General features: G+C 45.6%; 1 protein-coding gene across 2 annotated transcripts in view; it reads right to left on the bottom strand.

The window, feature by feature from the left end:
* Positions 1-15,068, bottom strand: part of SCAI (suppressor of cancer cell invasion) — a 113,073-nt gene that overhangs the window by 60,900 nt on the left and 37,105 nt on the right. Inside the window, exons 2-3 of one of the 2 annotated variants that reach the window (XM_032767486.2) lie at positions 11,790-11,891; positions 9,810-9,941 (exon numbers count right to left, since the gene is read on the bottom strand). In XM_032767486.2, coding sequence (XP_032623377.2) covers positions 9,810-9,916 — 107 coding nt within the window. In that variant the 5' untranslated portion in view covers positions 9,917-9,941; positions 11,790-11,891. The remainder of the gene's footprint in view (positions 1-9,809; positions 9,942-11,789; positions 11,892-15,068) is intronic. The other variant, XM_032767487.2, reaches the window with a different exon arrangement.

Below are 15,068 nucleotides of genomic sequence, written 5' to 3'. Positions count from 1 at the left end.
GGATCCAGGGATGGAATAATGGTCCCCAGATATATCATACGGAACTTCAACTTTACCATGTGTCTGTTGAGTTCCCGCAGGTCGAGGATGGGTCTGAGACCTCCCTTTGCCTTGGGGATTAGGAAGTAGCAGGAGTAAAACCCCTTGCCCCGCTCGTGCTCCGGTACCTCCTCTATGGCTCCTTTGGCAAGGAGCGATTGCACCTCCTGCAGGAAGAGTTGCTCATGAGAGGGGTCCTTGAAGAGGGACAAGGGGGGGGTAGGGGGGGAGTTTGAAATAAATTGGAGGTGGTATCCAAATTCCAGCGCGCATAAGACCCAACGATCTGATGTTAGCTGGGACCACGCAGGGAGGAAAAAGGAAAGATGGTTGGAAAAAGGAGGGGACGGATCCTTTAAAGAAACTGGTACAACGCCCTCGGGCGCACCTTCAAAAGGAAGGCTTTGGCGAGCTTTGGTTTAGGCCCCCTTGGTTGCCCGATTGCCTTCGGCGACTGGTTCTGCCTCGCCGTCTGGTGAAGTCTTGCTTCTGCCAGGGCCGAGGGTAAGGGCGGTGCGGTTGGGGCCAGAAGGGCCTGCGCTGGGTCACCGGCGTGTGCATTCCCAACGAGCGCATAATGACCCTGTTGTCTTTTAGGCTCTGCAGCCTAGGGTCAGTTTTATCCGAAAATAGCCCTTGGCCCTCAAATGGGAGATCCTGGATCGTGTGTTGAAGCTCCGGGGGGAGGCCGGAAATCTGCAGCCACGAGATACGGCGCATAGTCACGCCAGAGGCCAGAGTCCTGGCAGCTGAATCTGCGGCGTCCAGAGAAGCCTGGAGGGAAGTTCATGCCACCTTCTTTCCTTCGTCGAGGATGGCCAAGAACTCCTGCCGGGCATCTTGTGGAAGCAACTCCTTGAATTTATCTGCTGCCGCCCAGGTGTTATAACTATAGCAGCTAAGGAGAGCTTGCTGGTTGGACACGCGGAGTTGGAGAGCCTCTGCCGAATAGACTTTGCGCCCTAGCAAGTCCATGCGTCTCGCCTCCTTTGATTTAGGGGCTGGCGCCTGCTGACCATGGCGTTGCCTCTCGTTGACCGACTGGACAACGAGGGAGCAGGGAGGAGGATGGACATAGAGATATTCATAGCTCTTGGAGGGCACCATATATTTACGCTCAACTCCTTGCGCCGCCAATGGGACAGAGGCCGGAGACTGCCAGATGGTAGTGGCGTTGGCCTGTATGGTCTTAATGAAGGGAAGACCCACTCTAGTGGGGGCATCTGATGACAAAATGTCCACCACTGGATCCTGTACCTCCAGGACCTCCTCGGCTTGCAAGTTCATATTTTGTGCAACACGCCTGAGGAAGTCCTGGTGGGTCCTGAGGTCAATCGGAGGAGGGCCAATAGAAGAGGTTCCAGCTACAGCCTCGTGAGGGGAGGATGAAGAGGAGAGACCTGGAACCAGCGGGTCTGATGAGGATTCTGCCTGGTGGATGGTCTGCGTCTCCCTGGGGATGTGGGAATCCTGAGGCTGGGTTAACCCTTTCTCCATAGGGGGAGGAGGGTGATCATGGCTTCCGGCGCCCGGTGTTCTGAGGTGGCCGAACGCGACTGACCTGGTTGAGAGCCTTGGGCCTGATGGTACGCCCAAGGCGTCCAGAAACCCCATTGCTGCGGCCCATGATCTTGAGGTTGGGGCTCCTGGAACAATGCAGCAGGAACATCAGCGTCCGGGGCGTATGCACTGTCCACCTGAGAAGACAGTGAAGGGTGCCGGGACGGTCAAGGAGGAGCCGAATGAGGCTGGTATGAGTCCTTCGCTCTCGTCGCTGGAGATCTCCTCGGTGCCGGGGATTGGTACCGGGAGCCATAGCGGTGCCAAGAACAAGACCGGGACCTGCAACCAGCGAGGTGCCGGGAGGTCGACCTGGATCTCAACGGTCTGTGGCGCGACCGGCTGCGAGAGTCTCGGTGCCGGGAGCAGTGCCTAGGGTACCCGGCAGGACGAGAGGTGGATCGGTGCCGCGAGTACGACCGGTACCGCCTAGGTGAGCGGTGCCAGGACTGCGAGCAGCGTCTTGACCGGGACCGTCCGTGGGACCTCGAGTGGTGCCGGGACCTGGATCGAGATCGGTGCCGGCTTGTTGAGTCCATTGAAGGAGGTCTCATAGCAGCTGGCTTGCCTCTGAAATGCAGTACCCGCACCGGCTGTGCCGGGAGTTGAGGCAGGGCAGACTCAGTCATCGCAATAAGGTCCCTGGCTGAGGCGAACATCTCCGGTGTGGAGGGGACCGCAAGCTCAATCATAGGCCTTTGAGGGGAGCTCTCAAGGACCGGACTCGACGGCCCTCTCGAAACCGAAGTCGACGGTACCACAGTCGTCAGAGCCGCAGCAGGAGTAGGTGCCGGGCGATCCGAACAAGTCTGCGTAGCAGGCGTGGTGGGAGCTGAGAGTCTTTGATCAGGTCCCTGCGCCGGAGAAGGCCAGTGCCGAGGTGTTTTGGCGGAGCCGGCGCGGTCTGGTGCCGAAGGAGCGCTGTCAGAGCTCAGTGCCGCCTCCATAAGGAGAGTCTTTAAGCGAAAGTCTCTCTCCCTTTTTGTCCGTGGCTTAAAGGCCTTACAAATGAGGCACTTATCGGAGATGTGCGATTCCCCCAGGCACTTTAGGCAAGAGTCATGGGGATCGCTCGTGGGCATCGGCTTCTTACAGGCCGAGCACAGTTTAAATCCCGGTGAACCAGGCATGGGCCCCGGCACTGGGTGCGGGGAAGGGCTAATGCCCGAACCCCGCTAAACTATGTACACTAACTGACTAAGAACTATAAAACTAATTACACTATATACTAATTAACTATATACAACAAGAGATCAAGTGAACAAGGAGAAGCTAGGGAAGTGGAGGACAGCTAAGCGCGCTCCACTGTTCCAACGACCGACACAGGTGGTAAGAAGGAACTGAGGAGCGGTCGGGTCAGCAGGGGTATATATCCAGCGCCATAGCGGCGCCACTCCAGGGGGCGACCTGCTGACCCACCGGAGTTGCTAGGGTAAAAATCTTCCGACGAACGTGCACGCGTGGCATGCACACGTAACTGGAATGGATATGAGCAATCACTCGAAGAAGAACAACAAAGCTTCTAACACAAACATCAGCCCAGAGGGAATTCCCTACATTCTGGAACAAGCATGCCCATGTCACAGTGTGAGAGCTTGAACCACTATCCCACAAGCACCTCAACATTCCTGAAGTATCTTTCACTGTCTTTGACAAGATAGAAAGGCTTTCAACTTTTACTAGTTGCTTTGGATAATTCTAGATTTGACCCTTGTCAGGGCTTGTTCTACAGATAAGGTTAGCTTGAGCAATGACCTTTAGCTGTGTACTGGGCAAGAAAATGAATCTGTGCCAGCAGGAAATAACTCTGCACCCCTTAAAAACAAAGTAACCTCAAACATGGCCTGTGTGTCATCTGAGCCACACAAAAGAGTGGCTTGTCCCAAGGTCACGTGGGAGTCATTAACAGCGCAGAGAACAGAACTTGGGGTTCATGACTCCTGTTTCACCAGTGTTTTAACTATTAACCACCACCGTAGGATTCAAGATTGCCTCTCTGGGTTGTGCAATTCTCTGCTACTGCAGACAGCCATTTAGGGTGAAGGTATAAAGTGAAGAACATGAAGTCCACTGTCAGCCACCATCCTAGGCAAGGACTGGCTGAGATTCACTCTGAAGCTATTAATTCGGCTAAAGGGGTCCCTGTTAAGTGGCACAAGGAGCCTTCCCCCAGGGTTGGGCTGAGAGCACTGATTCTCAGTTTCGTTGGCCCAAGAAACAAACAACAACTAAGTGGGGTTAGCTTCTGAAGCCAGATCATTTGCATAGAAGTGCAGTTCCAATCCACCACCCAGCCCTTTAGTCCACCTGGCTAGCTTCATGTTTGGGGATCTTAAGGTGTATTGTTAATGTGTTGAGGGAAGGCCCAGAAAGATGCAAGGCATAACCCCATTAAATCTGATTTAGGAGGCACAAATGCTGCTTTGTTAATTTCTTCTAACAACTGCTGACAGGGACCCCCATCTTTGCAATCTGCCTGATCTCAGCAGAACAACCCCCCATAAATTTGCTCAAGTTGTCCTGAACAATGCTGCTCATGTAACATCTCTTCCTGTAGGCACTTAAAACTGCCTCAGTAAGACTTATACCAAATGTTTCACTGGACCTTCTTAGAGTCTGCATATTGGCTCCCCAGACTGAACCAGCTAGTATGCTGATCAGGTTGTTTCTGCTCTTTATTTTCAGTAAGGTCTTGGTAAGGTGTTCTTGAATGTCCAGGTGTGGTTCAGTGTAACACCTAAATACACCGCTTTAGGTCATGGTCAAGCTCTGCCATTCAGTAAAATGTCAAGCTGAATGTTGGTTTTTCGTGTTTTACATAGAAACAGCTGGAAGCTGTCTTTTTGGTACCTGGTTTAAAAGTTTCCATCTTCGACAACAGTGGGCCATCTCTCTCATTGCCACATTCAGGATTTCTTCTAAGTGACTGAAATCCTGGTCCCACACAGCCAGACAGATACTCTGTATTGCTCCCTGTGTGAGTCATCTCATCTCACAAAAGATAGTCGACAATCAGCTAATTGAAACTATGCATATAATCACTAGTACCATGAGATCGACCAAGCCAGCCTTGCTGCTGGTTCTGTCCAACCTTGCCCCTTCTGACATGAGCTGACAAGTCGCCTTGCAGAATCTTGCTCCTTAAGGTGCAAGACAAGCCACATCTACCAAGTTTAAAAAAGTGTGTCTAAACCACCAATCTACTGTCTTAGCTCATGGTACCCCTTCGGGCAATTCATTTAAGGAACCTCAAAGTCACCTCCAGATGATGTACTATGTGGCAAGGTTTCAAACATAGCCATTGTTTATCTTGTGAGACATTTGAAGCCCAATCCCCCACACTTTTGACCTCCCACATCATCTGTAGGCAAAACTCAATAGTTTTCAATGTAGAATTAACAGATGTGCTGCAAATGACTACTAGTGGGAACTTTCTGACTCTCTCTTTACCGTTGTGGCCAGTTAGAAGATTTTGATCATAAACTTGCAGGCTGCACCTGTTGGCAATGGCTGCCTGATTCATTCATGGACTTGCACAATGCCCTTCCCTCAGCTACTGAACGGTTAAGACATTTAGATGAAGATGCTTGACTTCAACGTCTATGTAAATGCAATCAATAAAAAAACTGGACCTTCAAATACATCACAGATCTCCTATCATCAGTTACTTTAGTGCGCACTAGAGAAGCAGAAGCCACAAATTCTTCATACTTCAGGCTAGGCAATCCGCCTAACTTTCACTTAAATCAGCAGATATTGATGTCAATTAGCAACATGCTTTCACTCTGGAAATACGTCAAGCTCAAAAGGCACGTTGTCAACTACCAGAGACAGACATTATTCCTGAATTCATGTTGCCTACATCACAGTCTACAATTATTGCCCTTAACAAAAAAAAAAAAAAAAACTCTGCAGCCTTGACCCTTAAAGCTGCACCCAGCTCACTTTTATGAACACAGAATGAGAAGACTGCTTTATATACTAATCAAAATGGTTTAAGAGATCAACACTAATAGAGTAGCCCCCCCCGCCAAAAAAAAAGTTTTAAAAAGCAAAAAAAGACTTGCTTTAGAAGGAGAGAGGCAGTACAGTCTCATGTAATACTTCTCAGCCTGTCTGGGTCCACAACCTAAAAAAGGCTCAGGTCATCTTGCAAGCCACCGTATCCAAAAATCCTTTGGAGTCTGATTGTGGGATCTTGGCCCTAGAAAGCAGCAACAGGTAGTTTTTGGGTGCTGAAGCTTGAGAGTTATGGAAGATGTTGGAGTATTGGGAGCTGTTGCTTTGGGTATCAGTCTGCTGGAGTGGAAGGGGTGTTTGTTTCCTGTTCAGGTACAGGAGAATAATACTTTCAGTGGTTGCAGAACTGGCTCTACAATTCCTTGCAAGTGCATTTCTGAGCTCTAGTGCACAGCAATGGGTGGTGTGAGGGAAGAAGAGAGCAAAGAGAGATTGTTATATGATTGGGAAACAGTGAAAGCACAGAGCCAAGGTGGTGGTAGCAGAGGCAGCAGCAAGATGGGAAAAGGAGTGCCTAGCCTATAGGATTTCATTGCTCATTTAACTTTACTTCCTCAGCACCCACTTCCCACATTGCATCCCACTGACCGAGAAGTGCTGGGTTAGTGGTAACTACACAGAACAAGATGTCAAGGACTCTAGGTTTTATTTCTGGTTCTGCCCCAGACACAATGGGTGGCCTTCAGCAAGTCCCTTAACCCTCTCTGTGCCACTTTCCCCCTCCAACAAGGACAATACTTAGCTCCCATAGGTGTTGTGATGATTAATTCACTGATATTTGTTAAGCACTCTTCAATACTTACATATGCTGACTCAGAAGGACAAAGCATTAATACATGTGTTTCTGGCTTGTAAGTTGGAGCTAACAGTGTTTTATTGCTGATGTGCCAGGCAAACAGTAGCCACTCGAGAAGACGGAACTAGCCGGCAGACTGCTCCAACTGGGGGTTATAGATACCACCTGGCAAAAGTTGCACAGCAGTCAGCAGCTCTAATCAGATATGTCAAAATGGAGCTTCAGCTGGCCAGATCGGTAGAAGAGATGCTGACCTATCTTAGAAGAAGGCTCCTCTGTGTGGCTCTCACATCCCTGTGATATTAATCTATGCTCCTGATATTTGGATGATTGCTACATAAGGGCTTCCTACATGAGAAAGGAAAATGTGGAATATGGTAGGATGTGAATTTAAAGCAGAATAACAATTGTGCACTAATTCCCCGTGTAGACACCCATTCCACAATAAGTGCTTTTTTTGCAATGTATGCAATGTAATGGATTTAAATTCACACCCTACTTAATTCCATGCTAAACTTCCAAGTAGACACGCCCTAAGCTCTTTCTGAGAAGTACAGGATGTGCAAATCTCACATTAGCAAGACAACCTGCTCAACTTCAGAGTGTTTTTAGCTAATGTTTCAGAACTGGGGCATACAAGAGTTTCTTGGGAGCAAGCTGAATGGAGCTGCTTTGTAAGATGTTAGAGTGTTTTCAGTATAGTGCATATGCCACCTCATTACCACAGGGCTGTCAGCTACATTATTAAATTAGAATGGTGCCAGGGCAGTATGCAGGTGATCTTGTAAAAGACAGTTGCCTAACTGCCCCAGGTTTACTGTTGGAGAGGGGTGGGAGTGGGGGCGGAGGGGGGGAGGGTAGTTTGCGCTTGTAAGGAAAATGGCTGAAGGTTTGTTTTTAAAAAAACACGTACTATACTGAATAAACACTGCAAATAGACATGAAAAGGCAAGTCAGAATTCAGAGCCAATAATCCTGACAGGTTCTTTTACTCAACCACATAGCTAGAAGTCTTTTCAGTTAAGGCTTTAGTAAGAAAGACAGTTAGTGCCACTGATGCAGCCAACAACATGCAGAGAGAAGACTATATATAAAGCAGACTTTGGAAAGTCACCTTGGCAGTGGGGAGAAAACTGAACAGATTCAATAAGATACGTTGCTAGCACACAACGGACTCTCCAGTACACATCCCCTACCTGAGCTGACTGAAAGAAAGAACAAAACTGATGAGTAACTAGCTTTTCATGGATTCCATTTAAGCTTTATACTGCAGCTATAAGACACTTAGCACTCATTCAGTGCTTCACTTCTTAAGAGCACTTCACAAAAACCACTACCTAATGCACCACCATAACTCCCCTGGGAGGTAGGCAAAGAAATATTATTGCTCTCCTTTTATAGCGGGAGAACTGGTGATGTGACTTGTCCAAGGTCATACCAGGATCCCATGGCAGAGCTAGGATAAGATTCTGCTTCTATGTTCAAGCCATTAGGCCACACTACCTCTCTGATTGCCATGTTGAATCAGGAAAGAATTTTCCCCTGCAGGTCAGATTGGCAGCGACCTTGGGGTGTTTTAACCTCTCTCTGCATGCATATGGGTGTTGATCACTTGCTCAGACTATTTGGGTATAACCCACTGCAGGGGCCACAGGCATTGGTGCTCCTCGGTCTCTTCTGTTCTCTACCTGTGGTACACAATAGTTAGGCTCCTGTGAGCTGTAATACTTCGGTCTAATTTCAGTTGTTGAAGGGTGTTAGTGACCTATGACGTAGAAGAGGTCAGACTAGATCATCTCATAGTCTCTTCTGATCTTTAATGCTATGACTCGCTGGGTGGCTAACATCTGCAACGTTTAATGCAAAAAAAAAAAATCAATCTATTTAGAGAAATACTGTGAAAGTGCACAATTGTTATGAGTCTGTTTAGTCAGGCTAGACTCCTAGAATTTGCCTGCACCTTTAAAAGTGTTCTCAAGCCTGGGGTCAGTCAACAATCAGGCATGTGGAATTTCCACATCAGCAAGTTTTAAGACATACTTACCCATACTTTAATAGATGGGCACTACAGAAAACCCTAACTGCTGCACATGCAAATTGGATCTGCAGCTTAGGAGCTTCTTAGACAGTGTGCATTTCTGAACTAGCCAAGTTAGTCTTCATTTGTTGAGCTCCAACAATGCATTTGGCAATGTATAGAACAGAGAGCAGATGAAAGCCCTTCCCTCAAGGAGCTTACAATCTAAGCAAATGGAGGGGGAGGGGGGAAAAAATCACAATGAATTCAAAGTTAAGGAATGCAGTTACTCAACCCTCGTACCCTCACCCAATCACTGCTTTTATTAAAAAAAAAAAAAAAAAAAAATATGTCCCTGCATATGAAGAACCAGAACTGGAGAGAGGAGCCCAAAAGCATCTGTATTTCTCAGTTCACTTTTATAACTGTCAATTCAGGAAGCCCACTCACAAAGACACTTGTTATGTAGCAGGAAAGAACTGAATCCCAAACTGTCAGTCATTTCCATCCTGGCAACACACGAGAAACCCAAATAGCCACACAGATTTCTGCAAAGGAATTTGTGGATGCAAGTTTATAGGTGGTCTTACCTATAAATGTATAGGCTGTCTTACTTAACAATAGGCTATTGGAGGAGAGAGTTAATACATTCCCACTTTAGTCCTATAGTCCTCCATCAGAAACATTAATATCACATCAATGCAACCACAGTAATTTGCCCTGTATAGTTATGCTATGATACATTAGCAACAGCTCACAATTTTGTACAAATTGCATCAGCTCACAAGTGAATACAGGGACTGTCTTCTTTGCAACTTGTCTACACAGTGCCTCGTGCAGTTGGGCCCTTATTCTTTGTTGCAGGTCCTAAGCCCTACCATACAAGAAAAACAACTACAGCCTTTAGTCTGCAACAACCAGATGCCTAGTGTAAACGGAGATATAAAAGAATGGACCCAACTTCATGCAGTGGCCTTCCACAGCTGTAAATCCTTCTCAGAAGCCCAGGAAGTGGCTGTGCAGCCCTCCAGAGTGCACACTGTTGTAGGAATCTGGAAAAGAATTCTTACAACAATAAAAGTGATAACGTGGCCTTATATAGGAACCGGTCTCAGTTCCTGCATCTCAAAACACAAACGTATGCAGAACCATAATACATGTGTGTATGCACGATCCGTTCCCTACCACAACACATACATTTTAATTATTTTGTTTTAAAACAAGAAATTACCATTTACTCCTAGTTTGCTGTACACACTGTATATTGTACAAACTTCAGCACTGTTCATGCACCAGCATCTGGGTTACAATGTTGTCCCTAAAGAGAAAGAGAGGGTAATTTTCTGTTCACTTGTGTAGCACTATAAATCCACTAACCTTAACCCATTGAAGAGTTGTTTAGATTTGTCCAGTAGGTAACAAAAGTCGGTGACTGTTTTCCTTTCTCCTTGAGGGATATCATCTTCAGCTCCTCCAGATGACATGATTTCTTTTAGGGCAAATTCAGTCCTAGAAGAAAGGAAAGACATAGACTGAATGCAACTAAGAACTCGGCAGACAGGTTTAAGCATGATGATTTCACAGGGATAACGAAACAGATCAAACATGCAAATCTCCCACAGGTTACTTCCTTTGAGGCTCACTAAAAGTTACAACAGGAATATTAACTCAGGATCAGAAAACCCTAACAAAGCATGGGGATATTTACAGCATGGCTCACTAGTTAACAGAGCAAATGAAAATGGCACAATAACCATGAAATAAAAATAACTCGTTGACAGGACTATTAACGACAAAGCACAAATAAAAGGATATGTAAACAAAACCTGATTTTGACGACAACTCTCTCTAGGTTTGTCTATTAGCAAAGTGATGTGGTTGCCCCACAGCAATGTTTAGACAGAGAAGAGGCCCAGGCCCTGAATCTGTTTACTACATGTGTTGCCACATATTTCCTTTCCTTTTACAGTTGTTGGAACCTGTAGTTCCCTGTTCATCACCATAGCACAGCATAGAGGACATCAGCTGTGTTTCCAAGAAGACCTGCCCAAAATGATGACTGTTCCCCTGCATTTCTTCACCCTCTGTCAGCCCTGAGGGCTGCAACCCCACAAGGATACCTACACAAAACATTGATTTTTTTTTACCATTCATCTGTGCACAACTTTATGCTGTGCAATAACTGTGTTCATACACACAATTATAACATTAGCAAGAATCTGTAGTGTGGCTAGACCTAAAACTGAGTAAAGGTGTCAAAGTTATAAGGACACAGTGATCTTTTTGGGAAACCTGTCTGAAATTAATCCACAGCAAGCTTGTTATGATCGTCCAACAGTGAACAGGGAGCTACAGGTTCTAACACCTGCAATAAGATGTGCTGCACTTTAAATAGCTAGTCACTCTGGGGCCCATCTTTGCTCTTTAGAAACTTTTGTGCTGTGTAAGGTAAACACATCATGCCATTATTAGGAAAACAGAGAGAACCTAGTATTTTTGGCATCTCTACAGAATCTTGCAAACTAATGTCGGTTTATTTTGGGCGGAGGGAGGGGATCTGAAATAAATTCCATTTGCACAGGAGCATTGTGCAGTGACTGTATATGAACAGCCATCTGCAACGCTCAATTCGGGCCAAGAGGTAGCGGGCCCACCCTGCAAGGAGAGGATGGCAAAAGGGAAGATAACATGCAGATACTGGAAAGTAACTGCAATTATTTTCCCATCAAACATCATGCCAAACCCTCAACTTAACCAGACTTTGCTTAGTACTTGGTAGTGCATGAAATGGTGTCACAGGAAAGTATAACCAAAGTGGCAACTCCCTCCTTCACCTTTTAAGGGTATGTACGTGAACGTGTCCCACCAAACAAGGAACTTTGTGTTTGCTCGTGTTTGGCAAGGGGCAGCATAGTATGTATTCACCTTTCTTCTCTCATATGCTGACATGATGACACACATGGCTTTATCACTAGAATGTAGTTTGCTTTGCACAGACCAATTGCTGAAGAGATTCAGAGGGGAAAGTTAACATCTGTCCAACTGATTTTCAATTAATTACTCCTGTGATATGCCAGACAATATGCAAGAGCTCAAAACATATCAATCACGTATCAGTGGTTGCCAGTATGACCTAAGAAAGCAGGACCTGAGTGCAATGAAGAACCAGTTTGCATTTGAAGCTTCCAGCATCAAATATTTAACATTTTACGCACAATGAAACATGAGACAATAATTATTCCAAGCACCACCATATGAAATTCACCCAACAAAAAACACATGGTGAGAAGAGAGCTAGAAACAGATGTGCAAAGCAGCTGAGAGGTAAGTCAAGTATTTCAGGAAGAGGGACTATACCCCAGATCCTCTGTGCTCCGCAGCAAGCTTGACCTAAATCCGGTGGCAAGGCCCCTGGATTCTGCAGTGCTCCACTGTGGCAGACAGGATACTCTACAACAGCTTCAGATAATGTTTTTTTAAATGTAAGGTTTGAATTACATATAAATAAAAGTAATACAGTCAGTACAGTATGTTTAACTCAGTGATGTATACAGTTGATTTTTTGCTGCCTCGAAATTCTTAAATTTTTAATGTCTATAGGGATACTACAAGATAGCCAAACGGCTACTAACACTGGTTCAGCTCCATGGGTGCAACATCAGGAGCCCTCGATTAGGCAAGCACAATAGCTATCCCTGTATTTAACATTCGCAATTAGACCCCCTCTGAGCAAGTGTGTTTTTCACTTTCACTCTCTAAGACAGGAGTTTGAAAAATGACAAGCTACAAAAATGTCAGCACAGAAAGGCCCCAAGAGACCAAAATCCTTCCCTGTACGAGATAATATAATAATCTCTGAATCATAACAGCTTGTTAGGGCTGAGGGGAGAGAATTTATCAGAGTCAGTCCAGGAAAGACCCGTAAGTCATGAAGATACATTTGGGACAGTTACACTCTATCCTGCTCCCGAATCTTTGCAATGATGTCTGGATCTTGTCCCCTTGTGGAATCTATTTCACTACCCATTTGCTCTGTCTAGTCTACTGATGCCATATCACATCCTGGGAGAGACTGTGTATGTGTGCGCACATATGCTAGGAGGAGAGGGATTAGATAGCAGGAACTCATGTTTTAATGACATTTAAAACCATATATTTTTGTGCTCAGTAGAGGAAGACTTTTACATTTTACAGTCACAGAAAGAAGCTGTGAAGCCAGCACAATCTATCTGCCTTGATCACAGATTTTGTTGATGTAGAAGTGCAAGAAGGAAGAGGAGCACATTCTGCTGCTGTGCAGGGACCTGAAGCGTTATTACCACTGGGCCACTGCACAGTGACATTCAATTTACTACCTACTTGCAGCTTCAAGAACTTATGTATGCTGCAGCCAAGCCTGACACTGATGCTCTCGAGCCCAACCAACAGCCTAAGCTTAGTCTAGGAGGAGGGATGATTATAAAGTTCGAGTGGTTTCAGGGCATTGCTTTTCAGGACAGAGACGACGAAGGAAAACAGCTTAGCTTTAAATTAATGGGATGGGGGGAGTCTTTTACATCATTAAAAGGTCTTAGAAAGCCCAATCCCTCAATACTGATATTTTGTGCTGTTTTGTATAATTCATGTTCAATGTATACTAAACTGACATCCAGAGTCATTCTTTAGTCATTAAAGGTCACGTTTAGATAGCAGCAGTGAAGCCTCAGGACAGTCTTTTCTGCTCTGTAAAATTTACATATGAAACTCCACAGGCCTACTCCAGAGCTGCCAAACCTTGGATGCTCTGCATGCTGCCACCGACCCTTATAAAATTCTGCAGACCGTCCTAAATGCTCTAAGTAGAAGTGTAAGTTTGGGGATGATTCCTGAAGTATTTCATAAAGATATTCAGAAAGGCAGAGTTCCCTTATCAGCCCTAATAAGCGCCCTCTTTCCCCAGGCACAGCAGGTAATGCTGCCTGGTCAGTCACTGTTCCAGTCAGGGTTGCTGTATAACTTTTAGCAATGCACTTCGTATGGATACCCAGACCTGTGGATAGGCCCATTTTAAATACAGATTAACAACCAAGTCAGCCATACCCATTTGCCGGCCGATGCCAAATGATTTTCTAGTCTCAATGCACTTCACAGAAAAGCCTGGACAAAGCACAAGTACACATTACTACAGTTAGCCACCCTACTGCTCATCGGCAGTCTCAGCAGAGAGGCCAAGTACCTAATGGATATGCAAATAACCACCTCTCTCATCCATAGGGATAGTCTCTCCACTGCAGGGGTTGAGACTGTACCTGTTCTGAAGAGTTGCCTTCAGCCTCCAATGCTGTTAACTTAGGACAAAAAAAACATACTTTAAAAAACAAACTTAAAAACAAATGAGTGATGTTAAAAGTCAGCTGCAATGAACGGATGCTGTATTTTATGCAACAACCCTTCCCAAGTCTGAAATCAAAGAAGGAACACGCTGGGTAGCTCTGCAAAGCATTCTGTAGCTCTGTCAACAATTCAAATGTGCAAAATTAATATATGGGCCTAAATACAGTGTAAGAGGACACAGTTTACATAGAGCTAAAGGGATTGAAAAAGGCTTAGCCCATGCCACCCCACAGTCCATTGAACAGACACTGAGTGCAGGATCAAACTCAGAAAGGTCTGCCTTTGAGCAGGTTTGTTCTATTAAACCAAAACCAATATTTGGATAATGACCTGGATTTGGGCAATAATAATTATATCCAGTAAACAATCACTCATGCAGCAGGAACCATATTTGCAACACTATTCAAAACATTTAAAAGGGGGGAAGGTATGGGGACAGGCGAAAAGAGATAACAGATTATTCTGTGGCCAAATAAATGTTACTGTTCCCTTCCGAGCCACTCTCTTTTTAAAGCCATGAAGTGTTGCGCAACACTTCAGCAGAACAGTCAGAGAAAGATTTCCATTTGTAATCTTGCTTCCTGAGAAGTGAAGTCCACGAATATAATTTAACCTACACTCAACCACTCTGCAACCTGTTTCATTCTTCGTTGACTTTGGAGTTTGGTACCCTACCCTCACCTCAAACAAATCCACATTACACCCGTTAGTCCCAGCTCCCAAACCTTTACAAAACCCAGTAACTGCATAAAAACAGACACTGATAAGAGATCATTTGAGCTTGGGCCACCATGTCAAGACTGCACCAGACACAAGATCTCAGCAGGAGAATGAGTACAACTTTCCTAAAACCTTTCTCTTGCACAGCCACTCCCTCAACCTCATTGAGGTTTCACTGGCTAGTTTGCTGTCTTCTGATCCCCACCAATGGATCACCACCTTGTAGTGGTGGAGAGGCTTGCGTGTCTCAGTGACCCAGAGATGCTGCCTGGGCTCATGTCACCCATGGCAGAATGGTCAAGGGTGAAGTTCCAGACAAAGCGTGATCCAAGAAGTCCCTAACAGCAGAGCCGACAGAGGATAACTCCACAATGGAGGTGAAACTGTCGTGTAATGTTACAACAGCTGCAAAGGAGGATGAAGGGCTGAAGCAGATAGAAGACTAAGATTGTAGCACCCATGTAAATCAGTTGCAGAGGTAAGGCTCAATTAAGAATAAGAAGCTGAAAAATATAACCACCAACAGCAATAAGCAGCAGGGTC

This window comes from Chelonoidis abingdonii, chromosome 24 (assembly GCF_003597395.2).
Source record: "Chelonoidis abingdonii isolate Lonesome George chromosome 24, CheloAbing_2.0, whole genome shotgun sequence".
In the NCBI taxonomy this organism is placed as follows: Eukaryota; Metazoa; Chordata; order Testudines; family Testudinidae; genus Chelonoidis; species Chelonoidis abingdonii.
The sequence above is the reverse complement of the archived record's forward strand: the minus strand, read 5'-3'. Positions and strand labels throughout refer to the sequence as shown.